Raw genomic sequence first — 19,086 nt, 5'->3', positions numbered from 1 at the left:
TTACTATAGTGTAACATTGTTTATGGACGGTAAAAACTGCAGGGGACCAAAACGGCCTTTTGAAAAAGTGCAGGGGACATGTCCCCTGTGTCCCCCCACCCAAATTACGTCCGTGTGTGGTTCTGTTAAGAAAGTAATTTTGCTGCTCATATTTAAACCCTCACAATATATTTGTCTGTGATTTAACAAAATGAAGGTTTTGAGTACAGAAAAGTCACTGAAATCTTGTTATTCTGTGCTGTATGTGGACTGAAAATGGATTTGATGTTTAAGTATTTTAATAAAATCTAAATTTTCTAAATCTACATCTCTAAAATGTGATGTATTCTCAGTAATGCAGTGACTGTGTGCTGCAGGTTTGTAACAGCAGGTGCACAATATGGCCACTGGAGGTCCTGCTTCCCTCAGATTGACATAAGAAGAGTTGAGTCTGTTTTTGAGAGATCGGAGACTGAAACGCTGCAGCAGGAACTCAGCTCAGTCGTAGTTTAAATCAATGAGCAATGGATCACTGTGCTCCACTTTCACATTACCTGTAGCTCAGGAAGCATCTCCAGCACTGGGAGCTGACTGTCTGTTTCGGACTATCATCTGTCAGAGGTAAGTTTGACCTCTTCTTGTCGTGAAAAAAACGATTTCAGTTGCAGCCAAATTAGTTTGCAATAACTAGAAATTGTTTTAGTTTTAGACTTTTTCACTGAATCCTGGAACAAACCAGCTAAATTAGTTTGTCTAACGTTTAATGGTCTAAAAGTCTTCAGGGTGTACAACCAGACATATTAAGAAACCTTTTACTGAAGATAATATAACAATTCTTCTGTATTTGTGTCCTTATAATAAAGTTATATGTCTGCATCATTGACTAAACTAGAAAATACGTTTAAATCCACTTAATGAACTGAACTTAGACTCTTTGTATAAACATTTCTAAAGCACAGGTGATATGTTTCTTCCTGTTCCATTTTTCACTATTTATTTATAAGGGAAGTTGTTATATGTGTCACTTTTTATGATTTCCATGTGAGAAACCTGGTAAGAGAAAGATTTACATCCACAAAACTTCATGAAAAAGCCATTTTAAATATCTATTAAATAACATACAGGTGGGAAAGGTTTTTTTTTTATTACAATCTGTTAAAGAAATCTCACGTAACATCTGCATCCTGGGACTGAACCAGCTGTGGTGGTGAAAATGTTCAGTGCACATCTGGATGTAAAGCAGATTTTTTTAGGATTTTAAGTCACCCAGCCTGGTTTCTTGGTGAGACGTTAAGATCTTCTGCATAAACGTGTATCCCTTCCACCAAAATACACTCAATTAACCTAATAAATCACCACAATCTGGAAGGTTATTATCTGCTGGAGGTTCTCATTGATTGAATCTGATTTTTTTTGTGTGTCCCGCTGTCAGACATCAGTGGTGTTTTTGTCGTGGAAAAGTGATTTAAGTGTTGCCCAACAGGAGCATGCTGCATGTTTGAAGCCAGATGTTTGGCACTGTAAAAAGAGCAAATATAGGCCCATAAAGCTCCGAGGTCTGGACCTGGTCTGTCTTGTGGTTTAGGTGGGTTTCTCTTTTCCCAGCAAGTCCACTTCACTTCACTCGAGTCTGATCAAAGCCCTGGTGTTTCCACCTTTTTGTCCTGGATGTGGAGAATATTTACAGAAGAACACACAGAAGCTTTGACACAATGTGATGTTCACACCAAGTCGTGCTCACCTGAATGACTAATGTCTCCTCACCACTCCCTTGCATCATCATGTAACGACTGTAATTTCCTTGAGGTTGGATTTCAGGTATCGATTTTGAAATCTTGAGGTTTTTGGCGTTGTCTAGACATCAAAGTGGTGGCTTGTGTTGCTGCCTGATGATTATGTGTTTACCAGGGGCAGGATGCACACTGCCTATTAACATGTAAACACCTCCATTAGGCCCCCAGGTAGTGTTTCTTGAATCAGCAGCAGCTGCTGTTGATGCTAAAACATTGTGTTGCCATGCCGACAACTATCCATGATGCAGGAATGACCCAAAGCGATGGCTGCAGAGAAGTTTGGTTACTTTTTGTGTTCCTCCTTCGCTGCCAAGCAAAGAGCGTAATCCCTGATGATGCTGAGGCGATGCTGTCATTGCTAATGTCATCCTCTGGCTTCATGTTCCCTCATGACAGCAGACGGCGTGCCAGTACGATGCAGCTACAACTGTGCTGACCAACAGCAGCTCAACAAGTCACAACACTGGACAGCTGACGGGTACGTCTGCACCACAGCCTCTCTGTTCACACCGTTCTGTGCTAATTTAGCCTTGTTTTTCCCAATTTGATGCAGCCACAAGCCAGGTTGAGGTTTAGGTTGTGGTCGGAGCCATCTGACTGACATTGTTTGTGTTTGCAGCTGCAGCCTGGATGTGATACTGGGTCAGAGTGTGAGTTGGTAACCCTGCCTGAGTGTGCGATGTGTGGACCTGCCCTGCCTCTGTGTCTGCTGCTCTGGATAGTAGGGACGGCTGTTTCCAGGACACAAGGTACTTTCAGCATCCAAACAGTTTTTGGTTCAATTAATGGACTGTGGTACTCATTTTATAGCCTTCAAGACAAAAAAGTTTCCTTGGTACTGAGAGCTCTGCTGTTTTTGGGGTAGTAACTAAGTGCATTTACTTAAATACTGAACCTAACACTTCTACTCCACTACACTTTTAGAAAGAGATACTGTACTTTTTTACTCCACTATGTTTGTCTGACAGGTATGTGACAATATTTGACATACAAATACAATAAAATGCATTGCAGAAGATTAAACAAGTGGTTTCCAACCTTTTTGGGTTGTGACCTATTACAAAAGACCATCTAGTTGTATCTCCTTGTCACATTTCAGTTGTGTGCACAATAAGTTGTCAATGTTTCTCCTCTAAACTCAGATGGTTTAATTTAGAGTGTTTGAAGCTCAGAGAGGTAAAGTTATTGAATATTTCATATAAATGTAAAATATTAATAAAATGTTGTGGATCAGAACTTGTTTTTTTCTTTTTTCCTTCCTCATTAATCATCTCATGACCCATCAGATTTATCTTATAATAGTAATACTGAAATATGGTGATTATATCACTCACAGGGGCCATTTTTTGCAGAACAAGTACTTTTACTTCTGATCCTTTAAGTATATTTTACTGATAATGCTTCTGTCCTGTTACCCAAGTAGGATTCTGAATGAAGGACTTGTAATGGAGTAATTATAAATTATTATATTGATACTTTTACTAAAGCAAATGATCTCAGCAGGCAGTTATACTACAGCAGGGATGTGGAAATATCCTAATAGACTGTATTAGGCGTAATATTGTCTCTGAACTCAGGTGAGGTCATAGCTCCTGCCACTCTGAGCGTGGAGGCAGGTCGTCCCCTCCTGCTGAGCTGTAACGTCACCACGGCGACAGGCGACACCGTCCGGCAAGTGCGCTGGCACAACAAGCACAACAAGATCCTCCTGGCGTACGAGCAAAGCGCCCCGGCCCGCATCAGCCACCAAGACCCCAACGTGCAGCTCACTGTCGCCCACAACGACGCCAGCTACATGACCATCAAGAAGGTGCAGCCCGATGATGAGGGCTGTTACCTCTGCATCTTCGATGTGTTCCCCACAGGCCAGCAAATGGGCAAGACGTGCGTCAGCGTCACTGGTCAGTCTGGTTTCCAAATGTCTAAAAACTACTACCACCATCAGAGAGCACAGTTGTTTCTCAGCTAAAAACAAATAACTTTATTTATATTTTAAGATCATGGGTCCTTTAATAATACGCTGCAGGATAATAAGTCAATTTCGTGTTTGTTTTGGGGTTTTGGTTTCTAGCTTCTGTAATCTTAAAGAACAAGTTATCTTCACTATCTCACACCTAACATATGAACTTTTGTAGTTTTTTTTCCACAAAGACAAAGCCTCTTTTTTGTGAGAGTGTTTGTTTTTCCCACTTAGACCCCCCTGCGAGACAGGAAGTCGTCAGCTAAGGTCTGAACTCCCAGACCTGCAGGGGAGAAAGCCCACCCAGCTGGCCTTGGCACTTCCTGTTGTTACCGTTAAATGTGCACATACACTTTTTATTTGCTACCAGACTGCTCCTGTTAGCTCCATAGTCCTGTAAATCTTTCACTGAACATTCTGATGTCAGCAGAAATAAATACAGCAAACATACAGTCACATAAACACACGGACCTCACTCACTTTCTTGATACTTTTATTAGTATTAATAACAGCACTTCCTCTGTCCCAGGTAAAGTGCGCCTGGAGGGCAACAAGACGGCCGTGAGCGGGCAGCCGGTCACCCTGTCCTGCTGGTACAGCCTCCCAGAGAGGGTGCACCAGGTGCTGTGGAGGAAGACGGCCGAGCAGGGCGACACCACCACCGTGGCATCCTACAGCACACCCAAGCACCACTTCATGGCGGACCATTTCAAGGGTCGGGTTGGCTTGAGCCAAAGCCTGGGCGACACCCAGCTGACCATCCAGACAGTGACGACGGAGGACGAGGCCTGCTACACCTGCGAGTTCCACACATACCCAGACGGCGCCAAAAGCGCCACCGCCTGCCTCTCTGTTTATGGTGAGTACCTGGGTGCTGTCCTCAGTTGCTTGTTTGAAACATATTAACAAAGGATCAGTGAAGCAGAGGTAGAGATATCTTGTCTTTTGGTCTTTTTATATACATACAACCTTCTGAAAACACACCTTTAGCCTTCCCTTTTTATAGACACACCCAGGTGACACAGTTGCAACTTAATTATTGACTATTTTGGAAATAGCTACTTATGACTAATGTCAGGTATTTCCAGACATTGTTCTGAACAGGTCGGGTTAAAGACAGAACAACACTGAGACGTTTCCGTTCGTTCCGCTACTTCTCGCTGTCATTTAATGGGGAAAGAATTCTAGCAGCTGAAAGACAACAACAGACACACTACCAAAGCTTTTCAAGGTGGAACTTCAATATAAATTACCATTATTTTATTGTTTAATAGAGAGTTTAATAGACTTGTATTGCGTTTTATTGTGCGTACGACTTTGGGATTATATTTTAAGCAATCCCAAACTTGACTGTACTGGAGATCCACTGTAGGCTGAGAGGAAATATATGTGTGTGTGTGTCTGTGTCCCAGATATAGCTCAGGAAAGGGAAGTGCTGTGTATAAACACAGCCCTGAGGTGAGAGTTGCTCCAGTCATTAAACTACTGCTCTGACCCACTTTGAAGGCAGATGCTCCGTGCCCCTCGCAACACTTAACCCCATCCTGCGCCCACTGCGCCAGAGAGGTTTAAACCACAGTGTGAAAAAGTGTAACCTCTCTTAAGTCATAAGCAAACGTTACAGGAGTGTGAGTGGTTGTTGATCTTCCTTCGTGTATGTGTGTGTAGAGATAATGTTGACAGAGGGAGGGGTGTCACTGAGGGCAAAGGAGTGATTAATTTGGGAGAAAGCCCAGGGGATGAGTGGCTCACTGTTTCCCCAGATACAAGGCCCTCAGTGTTTGTGCGTGTGTGTCCTTCTCTTTGCTCTGTTAAACAAGCTTTTGTCTTAAACAGACGGAACCAGAGATCCAGACACACACACACACACAGCACAGAGTTAGTAAAAGCTGCTTTGCCTCTGTTCTGTTTGCCGGCCTGTTGGAGGACAACTTGTGTCACTGTGTTCTCGAGGCAGATAGATTGACAGGCTCCATCTCTCCATCTCCATTTTGAAGGCAGAGGAACAAATCTCTGCTGTCTGTTTCCTGTGGTTGCTCAGACAAAATGCAAAATGACACATAAACACAATCTCCCTTTCATCAGTTTTACCCAAACCAGAGGTGAGCCATGCAACCTCGCCCTCGGGAGTCACCGAGGCCAACTGCACCGCTCAGTCCCGGCCTGCGGCGGAGATCATGTGGAACGTCGGCGGGGACAACCGAACGCTCGGGCCGCCCGTTTCTTCTTCCTACGAGCAGGGCGATGGGACGACGATAGTGACGAGTACGCTGCTCTTCCAATCAGGGCTGCTCAGTGACCTGTCCGTCAAGTGCATCGTGCACCACCAGGGTCTGAAGAAACCCCTGACGGTGTCCCTCAACGCACACGGTGAGGAGCTGGTTAGGTGTTTATGATCGACCAATCAAGCTATTCTGGTTAAATATGTACATTAATGTAAATTTATCCACAGCTTACACTACTGATAAAGAGTATTTATTAGTGATCCTCATACATAATGACGAAATAAGTAAGTATGCTACAATTACTCCAATACTAAAGTTAAGTACAGCTTTGAGGTACTTGTACTTGAGTATTTTAATTTTATGGTCCTATATATGACTATCTCTAGATGGTTTTAAGGTCCAGCGTGTAGGATTTAATCGCATCTAGTGGTGTAGTTGCAGATTACAACGCTCTCACCTCACCCTCCCCCTCCAAGCAAAAGATATGCTGGCCCAGAAACTCGCAAAAAACACACTGGACCTTTAAATTAAATAACCGTTTATGGTAAAAGTATGCAATATTTTACAAAAATGGGGGAACATTTAAGGAAACCAGCAGTGTAGCAGAACTTAATTTTTTCTTCTATCCCATTTATCATCTCATGACTGCTCAGATTTATCTTGTGAACCTTCAGAGGGGTCCGACCCCTAGTTGGAAATAGCTCTATCTGAACCAGTTTTGAATGCTGGAAGCAAAGCCTCTGCAGGCTCACACAGTAAGGGAAAACCTGTGGAGGTGATCCCTACAGCACAACAAACGCTGTAAGCCTCTGACAACATGTTGAACTGATAAAATCCAAATAACATTATGCACAATAAAGGCTCTCAAAATGCTGCCAGAATGTGTAAAAACCAGTTGTCCTTCCCATCATTGTGTGCTGAGGTACAATAGAAAGAAGGCTTTTGTTTTCCACATGTGTGTATTCTCAGCTATTTTCATCACGGGTAATTGTGGCTGCTTTGATGGGGTCCTGAAACCTGTAATGTCGCAGCATACGAGAAGGATTATTTTTCTCGTACCACATCACCTAACATGTTTAGTCCAGATGTCACGAACGTACACGCTGTAATTTTAAAACATAAACAGTGATTTGGTGTAAATGTGTGTGTTTGTGTGCTGTAGTGGGTCCAGCCATGGTCATCCTCCTCTCAGTGTGTGGTGTGGCAGCGGTGCTCCTCCTGTGTCTGTGTGTGTGTCTCTGCAAGTGCTTCATCTGCACCGACGGTGAGTTCCAACTCTGCACCTTCACATCACACAAAAGCACCACGTTTACCCTTTCAAGCCACCTTGACTTATCTTCGAAAATGTATTTAGGTTTGTTGTTGTTTTTGTTGAGGTGTCGTTTAATTACAGCTTGATTGCATCCAACTAAAACAGGAAGCAGTGCTGGTGAAATATCAGTGTTCGCTTGCAGCTGTATGCAGTGAGGGCATGCCTTTGCTATGGTGGTTTTCCAGAGGCATTCTGGGAAGTGCAAGGGGTGGTTGCAAAAGAGTAAATTAGAGCATGTCATCAAAAATACGTTAACTGCTGTTATGAAAGTATCTGAAGGTGGATTTCCCCTTGCAGATTTCAGTGGCACAGCTTATTCAGGAAAACGTGGGTGAAGAAAGTGAAAAAGAAGCACTTTGAGAAATTCCTAATGTTGATCCTAAATGCTTCAGAGTTCAGCAGAAGACGGGTGTTTTTACTGAGCAGCTCTCAGGAGTGACTGTAACTGTGACTGTAAGAACAACAGGAACTGAGAAAACAGGCTGGGTGTTTTAATATAATACAGTCTTTTCTATGAGCATTTTTTTATTCACAGGATCTCCATCATGGGAGAAAAACACTCAGCTGATATGTAGTGTATTGTTTATCTTGTGGCCCGCTGTGCTGGCCAACTTTTGAGTGCTTCTTGTCATTGTCATGCTTATGGTGAACTGTTCACATTTATTCTGGTTGCATAAACAGAAAACATCCTTGGATTTTATGAGCTGACAAGCCGACCTCAGAGAAGCTGAGCAAAGACAATCCTGCATCTGTGTCACAGAGGATTGTCGTTCAACTCTACGGAGCTCTATAGCGTCTTTCAGCTCACTGTTTTGGTTTTCCAGTCCCTGCCCTTTTCCAAGTAATTTCCAATGACAATTTTCCAGATAGTCCTATGTAACAACCCATCTGGCGCTCCCAGCTAATCAAATACATAATGTTTTGTATTGTTTGTATTCTCAATCCCAAAAACAATTTGGAAAATTGAGAATATGTCAAATTAAAAAGTTGTAATTGTGGGAGCGCCTTAGCCAAATGATTACAGAACATGCTGCATGTCCACATGGTCGCAACTGTTCTGCCAATTCTAATACAGCCGACTGTATGCTGGGTGTGTCAGGCCCTAACGCCGTCAGTACACCACAGTCATACAATCATTGGCAGTGTGGGGCCATTGCATCCAACAAGGCCTTTTAAAACAGCCAAAAAAGACCATTTTGTCTTAACAGTTTTTTCGGCAAGAAGAGGAAGTGCATTTGGCGTAGGTGCATGTTGAAAAAGTGAGTAAGAACAAGAACATCATCACCATGAAATGCCTCACATTTCTCTGAAAGCACACGCTAAAGGTCATCTCACAGGGCTCACAGCTACTTTCCACACTTAAGTGTCAGGGTGGATGCTTGGTCATGTGTCATCAACACTCCCTTTGACTCCTGTTAACACCTTTTCGCACAATCCTCTCTGGGTGTCACGGAAACAGTGCGATGCCAGCGTAATGTGGCGTATGTGCCGCTGCCCACTTCCCCTTTATCAGAAACGTTCTGCCCACCGAGGAGAAGGCAGGGAAAACCAAACTTACTGCGGCATTGACAGAAGCTTTGGCTGACGTTGGTGCTTCTGCCGGCCAAACAAAAGTCATGGCCGTAAAGGAAGAAAAACAAAAGTGGGAACTGATGTCTCAAGGTCGGGACGGTCCCACGACTGCTCTCGATTTAGCAACGTACGATTTAACTTTAATATGGGCTTTTGTATCAAGCAAGAGAAAGAGAAATCCCAATGAATATAGTTTATATTTGATATAACTGACCCACCTTTAAAGGGTTCCTAGAACAATGCAATTCCTAAAACCTCAATCAGAAGATTCATGAGTTTCCTTTTTCCTTCGGCTCCTCCTCGTCCTTGTTTTTCTTGTGCGATAAGAAAGCAGAGGGCACGTACGGCCACTTTCCTAACGTCCTAAAGATGGAAACCCAGCGACACATCGCTTTAATTTCTACATTCCTCGTCACCTCAAGTTCCAAAACCAACATACGCCCACATGGGTCGCACACAACAAAGGCCTTAATCATACTGTTGATGTAAGTGTGTTTGTGTTCTTTCTCACATCCCTAACTCATGAGCCTTGACACTCTCAATAACTGTATGTGATTGATAGTGTTGTGCTGGACAAGATCTTGCTCAAGTGTCCAGGATTCAGCGTGGGATATCTTGAAGAGATTGCAGCTGGCTCGCTGCAGAAATAGATTTTTCTCAGGACAAAAAAAAAAGCTCCCTGCTTGCTTGAGACTTTCCACATTTCTTGAAGGTTTTTACCCAAGTTTCTTCGCTTTCCAACTCCGTGGATCCTGAGCAGAATAACAAGTGGCTTTGCTGATTGTCTTGAGTTAGCGGCCCGAAGAAAAGACCCTCTTTCTCTGTGTCTAATCCTGTGGACTGTGGATGAAGACAGACATTTGGGGCCCGGAGGAGGGAGCAGCAGTGAGTCCCAAGTTGAAAGCTTGCCCAGTTGATAACAACACTCAACTGTACAGACACACACGTTCTGTAGTTCCCAGTCTTGGCTTGGCTGAGATGTGCCGGGAACACAGGCTTTTACTGTGATGTGATTCAGATTGCAGTCAAAGGGGAGAGAGCTGTGATGCAAAGTGTCTCAAGTCCTTATTTGGAGCTGACCTGATTCCTATGTCATATGTTTTCTTTTTTAATCACACTCAGCTTGCAGAGACCATTTTGTGAATATTATCACACACTCTTTTCTCACAGGATATGTGTGATCCAATCTGTATTAACCACAATATTAACTTTAAATTTAACACTAATGCAATGGCTGGTGATGCACAATGAATAAAGGAAGTCATATATTGTCACTGTGATTCAAGCCATGAGATAGTAGTATAATCTTAAAACTTACTACCGAAGAGTAATCCCTATGAAAACCCTTAAAAGCCCCTAAAAACATGCTTATTTCCTGCAACATTAAACATTTGTGACAAAATCAGAAGCAATCTTAGTTCAAATTTGAGGGGAGGAATCAGTATTTATTGTTATTTATTAAAACTAACTTCTTTCATTGTTTTGTGTTCTTATAACAGTGGTTCCCAACCTGGGGGTCAGGACCCCCTCTAGGGGTCACCAAAGCTTCATGAAGGAATGTGAGGCCTCCTGATTTTAAGACGCACTAGAAAACTGAAAACATACACAGACACAAAGGAAAATGTAAAGTAAATTGTCTAATATAAAGAAAATATGAAAACACTGAATTTGTCCAAAAAGAAGCCTATTAAGTCTGTATAAGTGTTAATAATGATTTAAAAAAACTACAATACAGACACAGAATTGTATAAAAAGTTCCCTAAACAGGAAATAATCTGCTAAAAATTCATCCAGAACACTCATTTTACACAAACTTCTTGGGTTTGTTCTACAGTTTTAGATATGAAATATCTATAAAATATGTCACTTAAGCGGGAGTGGTCAGTTTACTAAATGATAAAAAAAAGGGTCCCTTGAGGTAAAATGTGGGAACCACTGTCATGTAGGACTTGTAATGAAGTGGTGGAACAAACCTCATAGCTAAATATCTAAAAAAACGTTGCAAATACTGTAAAACCAAAACAATCTGCATGGCTTAGAAACCACTAAGAGGGAAAACATGATATTTTTTTGTAATTTGAGTAAATCACACTCTTAAAAACTGAATCTCCTCGAGCAGCTGTCTGAAAGTAAATCTACGTTGACAAATATTTATAGTGCGTCTGAGATGAAACCCACTGTGGATGGCCTGCAAAAGCTGTGATGTCTGTGGGTGAAGTCGAACCGCAAGCCGGCCACAGAGGCTTTTGTGGCTCTTTCTGAATCGGTGGGTGTAATTCAGCCTCTGACTGCTTCAATTGTGGCTGGGAAGTTGGGGGCCAAAGCCTGAGGTTCTTCCAGTAAAATTCTGCTGGTCTATTTGTGTTCTTTTGGTGTTTGCCGGGCGGAGATGTACAGACTATAAGGTACGGCAGTGGCACAGCTACAAGCACAGGAAGTTAACCACCGATAAGACCCCGTTTTTATTTTTTATTAAAGCCGATGTTTTCAGTGGCAACCCTTCAATCTGTGGCACCACAGGAAGTGTGGGGGAGTGACCACATCCGGTCCAGCACACAAACACGGTCGACCCCTTGAATGATGAGGGCAGAACTGAGGGTTCGCATTGATCGCTCTTTAGAGATTAGAGGTGGGGAAACACAACATAAACGAAGTGAAGGGGACTCTTGCTGCTCGCTACGCTGCAAAAAATAACCTTAAACTTTAACCTTAAAAGTCTTCCAGTAATGAGCTGTTTCTCTCCGGCCTTTGCAGTGTTGATTGATTTTTTCTGTCAGCTGAGTTAACTCGTCACTCTTGCTCTAATTGGCTTTTAGGCAGCACACTCAGCTTATAGACTTTTCCTAAGTGAGCCACCTCTAAATAACTCACATTGCCACCACATGTACATTAAGGTGTGGCAGGCGTTTAATTATGACTGTGGAATTCCTGCAATGCTTTGTTATATTGTGAATGTGGTCTTTTTGGATCTGAGTGGGCGTTTTGGGGACACTGTGTGTGCATACAGACGTGTATGTGCTTGCTGTGTTTATTCTTGCATTCTTGTGTGGGATTTATATCAAGTAAATTCAACCTCTGCCCATGACGTTATGACATTTTTGCCTTGAGAAACTCTCACTGGGTGCTCCTGTTATTTTGCCACATGTTCTGTCTACTATAACTTCAAACTCTACCTCTTTGTACTATTTTATCATGGTGATAAGTCAAAAAATCATCAGAGGCCAGAGTTATGAACAAATCAATTATACCAACAAACACAAAAAACATTTTTATTATTGCTAACCAACATTACCAGAGTGAAATATATATTAATTTAAATATATTGGATGGATTGCAAATTCAACATTGGTCACTCCATATGTGTGTGACCAGGTAAGCCACCATTGTTTTTGTTTAATATGTTACACCCTTAAAACACCTATAATTGATTAACAGACTAAATACAACCACTTTACACCCAGATTATGAGCTGTTTAACGAGCAAAAAGTGGATTTGGACGAGCCTTGAATGCATCTGCACCGTGCACTATAGAGCTTTTAAATAGGGCCTTATAACTTTGTACTTTTTCAACAAATCTATAATACGAGCAGTGGCATCATATTTTTAGGACTTGACTTTGCTTTCATTATGATAAAACATCTTCAACATCGTCAGGTTGTACAAAACTTTGTGCTATTTAATTACAGAACTTGTAGCCTAACATCAATCAAAGAGAACGTATCCATAAACTGCGTAGTTATGAGAAGAAAAGGTTAACCTCATTTGTTTTTGGTTGAATGCATCAATCATCAGTCCACACTCTGAACACATTAAAATATCAGCTGTAATTTAGTAGAGAGAATATTGGTGTTCGTGTTCTCATCACTTAATGAATAATGGCTTCCCGAAAGCCCGATGTCCTCCTGTGAGACTCCCAGTCATCGACCTTTATCTGGTGAAATCAGGAAAAGGAGTGTCGGAGCCTGACAGGACACGCAGACTGCTGAGGAAGGATTGGATCTGCGTGATTAATGCAAAATGGGAAAAATGAAACGTTGTGGAAAGTTTCTTGGGACAAAAGCTGACCAACTAACTGTGTCTGTCCATCTCTCTCTCTCTCTCTCTCTCACTTTCTCTCTCTCTCTCTCTTTCTGTCCAGACTGATTTGGGAGGCCGGCGTCACTGCTGCTTTGATGAAGGTCCAGCGGATCTCTGAGCCTGACCTAGCTGCTCAGCACCGTGCCCTCCAGCTCAGCGTGCAGAGGAAAGGGAACAGAGATTTTTCACAGAACTGAGCCAACACTGCTGGTTCTGCTCCCATGAGCTGTGAAGATACAGACAAACATTTCTCTTGTCATTTACAGTAAAGTAAACAGAACTAAAACCACATTATTTAATGCTAGATACTACACTTACAGTAGAAACGTTGCTTTGATGATTGATCCTGATATGAAGATATGAAGATCACGGAGGTCCGGTAGTCGGACTAAAGTGATGCTTTGTAACCTAAAAAGGTCATTACAGTGTGTCTGTGTGTTGAACAGATAAGTTTTATATATATATATATATATATATATATATATGTGTGTGTGTATTTTAAATTAAGGTTGAGTAGAGTTTGCTCAGTTTGAAGTGTTTCGACTTTGATGGGTAGTTTATAAAGAAAAATGACTAATAAAAACTAATGTAATCCAAATTTAAATAAATCAATACATCACTTATAAGTGGGGGAATCAATTAGTTCCCATTCAAAAACAACACAAAGGTTACCGTCCTTTTTCAAACGATAACAAAAGATGAAGTTTTGTGTGATCATGGGAGTTTTCATTGACGTGTTTACCCGGTAGTTAGAGAAAACTCACCATTACCTGAACAAACTGACAGATTTCTCTGAGTTTGAACAATGTTGGAAACATTTGGGCATAACTACACAACTCATCTAAAATATGTAACATAAGTCTAGTCATTTTAATGTTGAGAAGTTACGTGTTGTCGACCGTGATTGTTGCTCGGACATATATGACAGCCCCTGACACACCGAAATTTAATCTAATAACCAAAACTGTTTTAAGTTTGGCAGAAAATTGTATCATCATGTAAGACGTTATCGCCCACAGCTGATTTCTGGTCCTTCAAGGTGGCTGAAAATTTAAAGACTCATCCGCTGTCCTTTTGCCACTGCTCCCTAATTGCTGTGGGCATCTAAAATTGCCACCTTGGGGTATTACGTCACCTGAAAACCCTCTATTTGTGGTAGTCAAACCAAGAAGAGGGATGATTAAAAGGGTGCCCATTTTAAACGAGACCTACAAGTTACAGTAAATCGGGGGATTGAGGCTAAAACCTGACTTTTTAGTGAACCAGCCCTGATGTGACTCAGACTGAAAGGTTGGTTTGGGTGGGAAAGAATGAAAGGTTTGTTATTTATAGCTGCTGTGTTGTGTGGTTGACCTGTGACCTGTGTGCTCGGTGTTTAACACCGCCCAAACGATTCCAGCGTGGATGAAACGCTGCAGCTGTGAATCACTGTTTGTGTGAGACGGAGTATGTGGGGTTGTTTGTGTACATCTGCATGTCTGTGTTTTAAATGTGAAAGAAATGTGTCCATATGTGTGTGTGTGTGTGTGTGTGTGTGCAGTTGTTTGCATTGTTGTACAGTGTTTGAACTTTAGGGCGCACCAGCAGAGTTTTGTTTGGGATATATATTAATATAGGCCTGTGTGGGCTGTGTACAGTAAGGTTTTGTAGAAAATCTCATTTATAAGAAAAAACATATATTCTATTAACAATTAAACTCAAAATCTTGTTACAGTGAAGTTATCTGTATATAAAGGCGATCATAAGGTTTAAATGTTAATAAATGCTTACATTGAAGTAAAACAACATAGCTAAGTTATCTATCTGCTGTTGACTTTCTATTTCAGTTTAATAATCATGTTTTCAGTGTTACAGTGTTTTGTCTTTTGATCAGTATTCACCTTTTTAGTGTCTGTAAGAGTCAATAAACAGTTTCCAGTCTGCTGCTGAGAACATAAATCTCAAGTTAAAAGTGGATCAGAAATAAAAACCTGAGGATTTATCTGTTTTTTGTTTCGCTGTTTATTTTTACTGTCTGTGTTTTGATATTGAGTAAGAACATCACAAATTATACCTCACATTTGTAACTGAAGTCTCCAAACTGGCTCAGATTTTTTTTAAATTGTTGGGTTTTGGTGTATGAAGACTGTGGGTGGTACAGTAACCTCAACAAAAACCGTTACCCAATAGGAAACTCATTTCCTCAGCTGCCCACTCCAGTGACTGTACTGTTTCACTCTCAGACCCTGCGAGTGGCATAACTCCATCTTGGTGCCTTTTTTTAAATGATCTGTAACTAACCAATGCAAATATTTAAGGCTTAAAATGAACACGCATCCAATTCCACAATTGTTGTTTTTAGGTACGCTGGTATCTGAGTGAGTCAGTTGAGTTTCACACCTAAATAATCATTTTAAGAACACTGAAAAATAATTGTTGGCATGATATTAAAGCCTTAAGTCTGCAGCAGGAAACTGCTTTTAAAGTTCCTTAAAATGATTTTAGAAAGCGTAAAGATTGTGAAGTGCTGTTAATTCAGCTAATTTTAAAAAATTTGTTTGCTCCTGGACATTAATTCAGAGAACATATAAACTAGTGGAAGTTGAACAGTTACTAAAAATAATAGAAAAAATATTTTGAAATAGCAAGCCAAAGATACAGGACAAACACTGATAAAAGTAATGGATAAATAGTCCAAATATTATAGTTAAACACAATAAACGGTTGAAATAGTTAGCTAAAAGTAGACTGATGGGGAAAAAACACTGCTACACATAAGCTCATAGGTAACAGTTCAAAGAGTCAACTAAAAGTAATTCTATTCTTGAGTTTATCGATGGTAAAAAGTTTCAGAACCATTAAAGTCACTATCAAATACTTTAATTCTGTGACGGTGGATTACTTAAGGAACTCGCAGTGCTCCTGTTTTCATCTGATATTGTATTAATGTTTTAGAAATGAGCTCTGCAGTCTGAATTAAACCATTGTACCATTTTCTCCAAACGTGTAAATAAAGACGTGTTTTTTCTCGCAGTTTCCACAAACCTCACAAAGACAGGAAAGGGTAAGTAGTTCCTTTTGTGACTCAGAGGCACTTTGGTATTTGACAGCTTTATTTTGATTGTTATTATTCCACTGATAGCAAATAATTATGACTATTAATAAAAACATGGAGGCTTATCTGGAGGAAACTGTGTTAACCTTAAGAGGACTTCACAATAAAGTAGTGTTTGTTTTCTGTCCCTTTGTGGCTTTTAATGTTTATGGAGTCACACTTGTAGGAAGTAATGATTCCAGTAATCACTCACCTTCCTTTTAAAAGATTTTTACAGCCTTATACCACCAAGTTAAGAAGATATCATCTCCCCTGAATGAAGCCTTCTCACCACTAGATGGCGACCTTGTTAAATGTTCCTTAGAGTAAAAAGCTCACAAATTTTTCCCTTGTCCCATCCACCATTAATTCATACTTTTTCTCACAATTCCTGCATTTGCACTGCAGCTAAATAATAATATATAATAATAATGAAGGAATTAACCTGTCTGTGAAAGGTGTTGACACTGAATAACAGCTGAAAACAGACACACAACAGTTTCTGTACCTTCCTGTGTTAAACTCTCAAGGGAGCAATGAGCTTCTCTACCTCCATGTGTCACATTGTGGCTGGTGGGCGATGCAGCGTTGATGTGTTGATGTTGGGTGGGGTGCAAGTGTGTGTGTGTGTGTGTGTGTGTGTGAGAGAGAGAGAGTTAGTGGCTGTGCCAGATTGTGCAGACATGAATGCAGCAAATGTACGTCAGCTTGTAGCACTTTCAAAACCACAGAGGTAGCACATCCCACGGGCCACGGTGCTCCACGTGTTTTCATGCAGCCCATGCACTCTACAGTCCAACTCCCCACTATCACCGCTCTCGCTCTCCACGCAGTCTTGCACATCGCAGTCTTTCGGCCATTTAACTAGCTGCAAACTACTTCCCTTTTGACACACGTCAAAGCCTTATCAAACAATCAGTGTGGTTACCTCACCTTTGTTGCCACAAAATCACAAGTTCACTTTCGTGTTAGTTATAAATATTAGTGTAATGGTATGTATGTGTTCAGAGAGGATGAATCCAGGTATCTTGTTATGTTCTGTTTTGCTTTGCTTTGTTCTTTTATGCTAATTTTAATCCACTCCACAAATAATGTTTTATTGTCTCTAACAATAATTCTTTGACGCGGTTCCTGTTGTAGAAATAAAATGGTTCAGTTTTAGTTCAGTTTGGCTGGTTTCTGTCTGAACTGAAAGGTGTCGTTTCCTGCATTCAGGGTGGGACAGTGCAGGAGCCTGTTATGAACTAAAATAGAACAATAATTTCCCCCCAATCTGCTCTCAGAGTGGAACTCAACCATTTTAGTGTGCAAAACTGTAATTTACATATAATGTGTGCAAAAGTGAAGATGCACAATCCAAAGTGTAGGCCTATGTGTGCTTCCAATATTAAAATGGCTATTTTTAAATTCAGAGTCACTGGGTTGTTGTTTTTTTGTGCTCATGTTAGTCAATAATGTGATTTTTTGTTTTAACTTTTGCTTTTCAGTTTGCCTATAATGTCAGCTAAGCTATCTTTTATTTTTGTTTTAGGCCAAACACGTGAAAGGCTTTGCTAAATGAGCTCACTAGTAAACTAATAACTTGCCTGGTTGTTATTTATCTTCCCACCAAATTCCTCAGTAAACATTAAAGATGTTATTTTCATGTTGTTGTCGTTTTTCATCCATGCTATAAAGGCAGCGGAGGTCAGTTTTCACCACTTTGTTCCAGACTGAAATATCTCGACATCTTTCAGAAGGATTTCCATGAAACATTCATATTCCACAGAGGATGAATCTGAATAATGAACATTTACAATCCTCAGTTTGTGTTTGGTTCTAATTAGGAAACGTTAGCATGTTAGCACACTAAACTAAGATGTTGTATGTCTTCTAGTCCTGTTTTTTATATATTTGCTAACCATGTGGTCAGCTAACTATCACCCTTGTTAATTATCACTCTTGTTATAGGTTTAACATGTTGATAGCTTTGTTTAATAAGCCTGCAAGTAAGCTAATATCTCACAAACTCCTGCTGAATGTTTTATTGAGTTATAAATGATTCTTTCAACAGGTAAAATCTGAGCTGGAGTCTCAAAATGAGCACAGAGGTAAGTTTATGATTTATATCCTTTAACTGTAGCACAGCTTCCAGTCTCTGACTTTACATTTGTTCATGTGACGTGTGGTTTTAATTCTGCTTCCTGTTCGTCAGTCGACAGTCTGTCTGCTCCCAAAGTGCACAACCGATATTGTACCCAAGAAGAGAAGCTGCTTCAATCGACATCAAAAGGAAAACACAAAGAACAAGAGGTTTGCAAACACAAACACACACACCAGCACAGATAAACAGACATCACATCACTTTTAAAAAGAAATATCTGCACCGGATGTGCGCACAAAGATTGATACCTGTACAGGAAGCAAAACTGTTCACCTGTGAATGTGTTACATTCTGCACACACACACACAGCTTCGGTAGAACAATAGTGGTTTCTCACATAAGAAATTTCACTTCTGTATCGTTGCATTTTAATTTACAGGAATTCAAAACAGAGAGGCACAGAGAGAGGGGATGACACGCAGCAAAGGGCCACAGGTCGGATTCGAACACTGGCCGCTGCAGCAATTCCGTACATGGGTCGCCATGGGTATTTGGGTATTTATTTGTTTCTTGTCAGATTAGACATTCAGCAGGAAGTCTGCCGAGTGCCGGTGCTGCTGAACAACTACTCTAAGTCTCACCTTTACAGCCGTATTTTGATGTAGCCCATATAATTATCAATATGATGAGAAACACCATGACTGCAGCCAGACGGTACACATACGGCAGGAGGACGTCCTGAACTGTTGGGCTAGGGGTGGTAGATGTCACTGCAAGATAAAAGAGGACATTGGACTTTAAAGTAATGCAATGACATCAGAACGTAGTGCTGCATTAGTTAATTTATTATTCAGTGGCAGTTAGCTGTGTAAGCTGAACAACGTGAGCAGGTTTCTTAGATCAGTGCAGTACAGATTAAATTACTGAAAAACACTCACCAATGACAGAGACGTTGATGGTGTGTCCCATACTGAGACCACTTCGACACCGATACACACCTGAGTCGCTCAT

The 19,086-nt window shown here is 40.9% G+C and overlaps 1 protein-coding gene across 2 annotated transcripts; it reads left to right on the top strand.

Annotated features, from left to right (window-relative positions):
- Positions 1 to 460: 460 nt before the first annotated feature.
- Positions 461 to 14,579, top strand: LOC118340153 (OX-2 membrane glycoprotein-like). 2 transcript variants are annotated; one of them, XM_035678023.1, is made up of 8 exons: positions 461 to 600; positions 2,169 to 2,250; positions 2,392 to 2,521; positions 3,350 to 3,673; positions 4,262 to 4,591; positions 5,818 to 6,102; positions 7,120 to 7,221; positions 12,981 to 14,579. In XM_035678023.1, the coding sequence occupies exons 3-8, from the start codon at positions 2,452 to 2,454 to the stop codon at positions 12,983 to 12,985; spliced, it is 1,116 nt and encodes a 371-aa protein (XP_035533916.1). In that variant the 5' UTR covers positions 461 to 600; positions 2,169 to 2,250; positions 2,392 to 2,451; the 3' UTR covers positions 12,986 to 14,579. The 2 variants fall into 2 exon arrangements, with proteins under 2 accessions (XP_035533916.1, XP_035533917.1); XM_035678024.1 differs by having other exon boundaries at positions 476 to 600; positions 2,172 to 2,250.
- Positions 14,580 to 19,086: the final 4,507 nt, after the last annotated feature.

Source organism: Morone saxatilis, unplaced genomic scaffold (assembly GCF_004916995.1).
Source record: "Morone saxatilis isolate NCDOM2014 unplaced genomic scaffold, NCSU_SB_2.0 Contig6, whole genome shotgun sequence".
Classification (NCBI taxonomy): domain Eukaryota; kingdom Metazoa; phylum Chordata; class Actinopteri; family Moronidae; genus Morone; species Morone saxatilis.
This window is presented reverse-complemented; position numbering and strand designations above follow the sequence as displayed.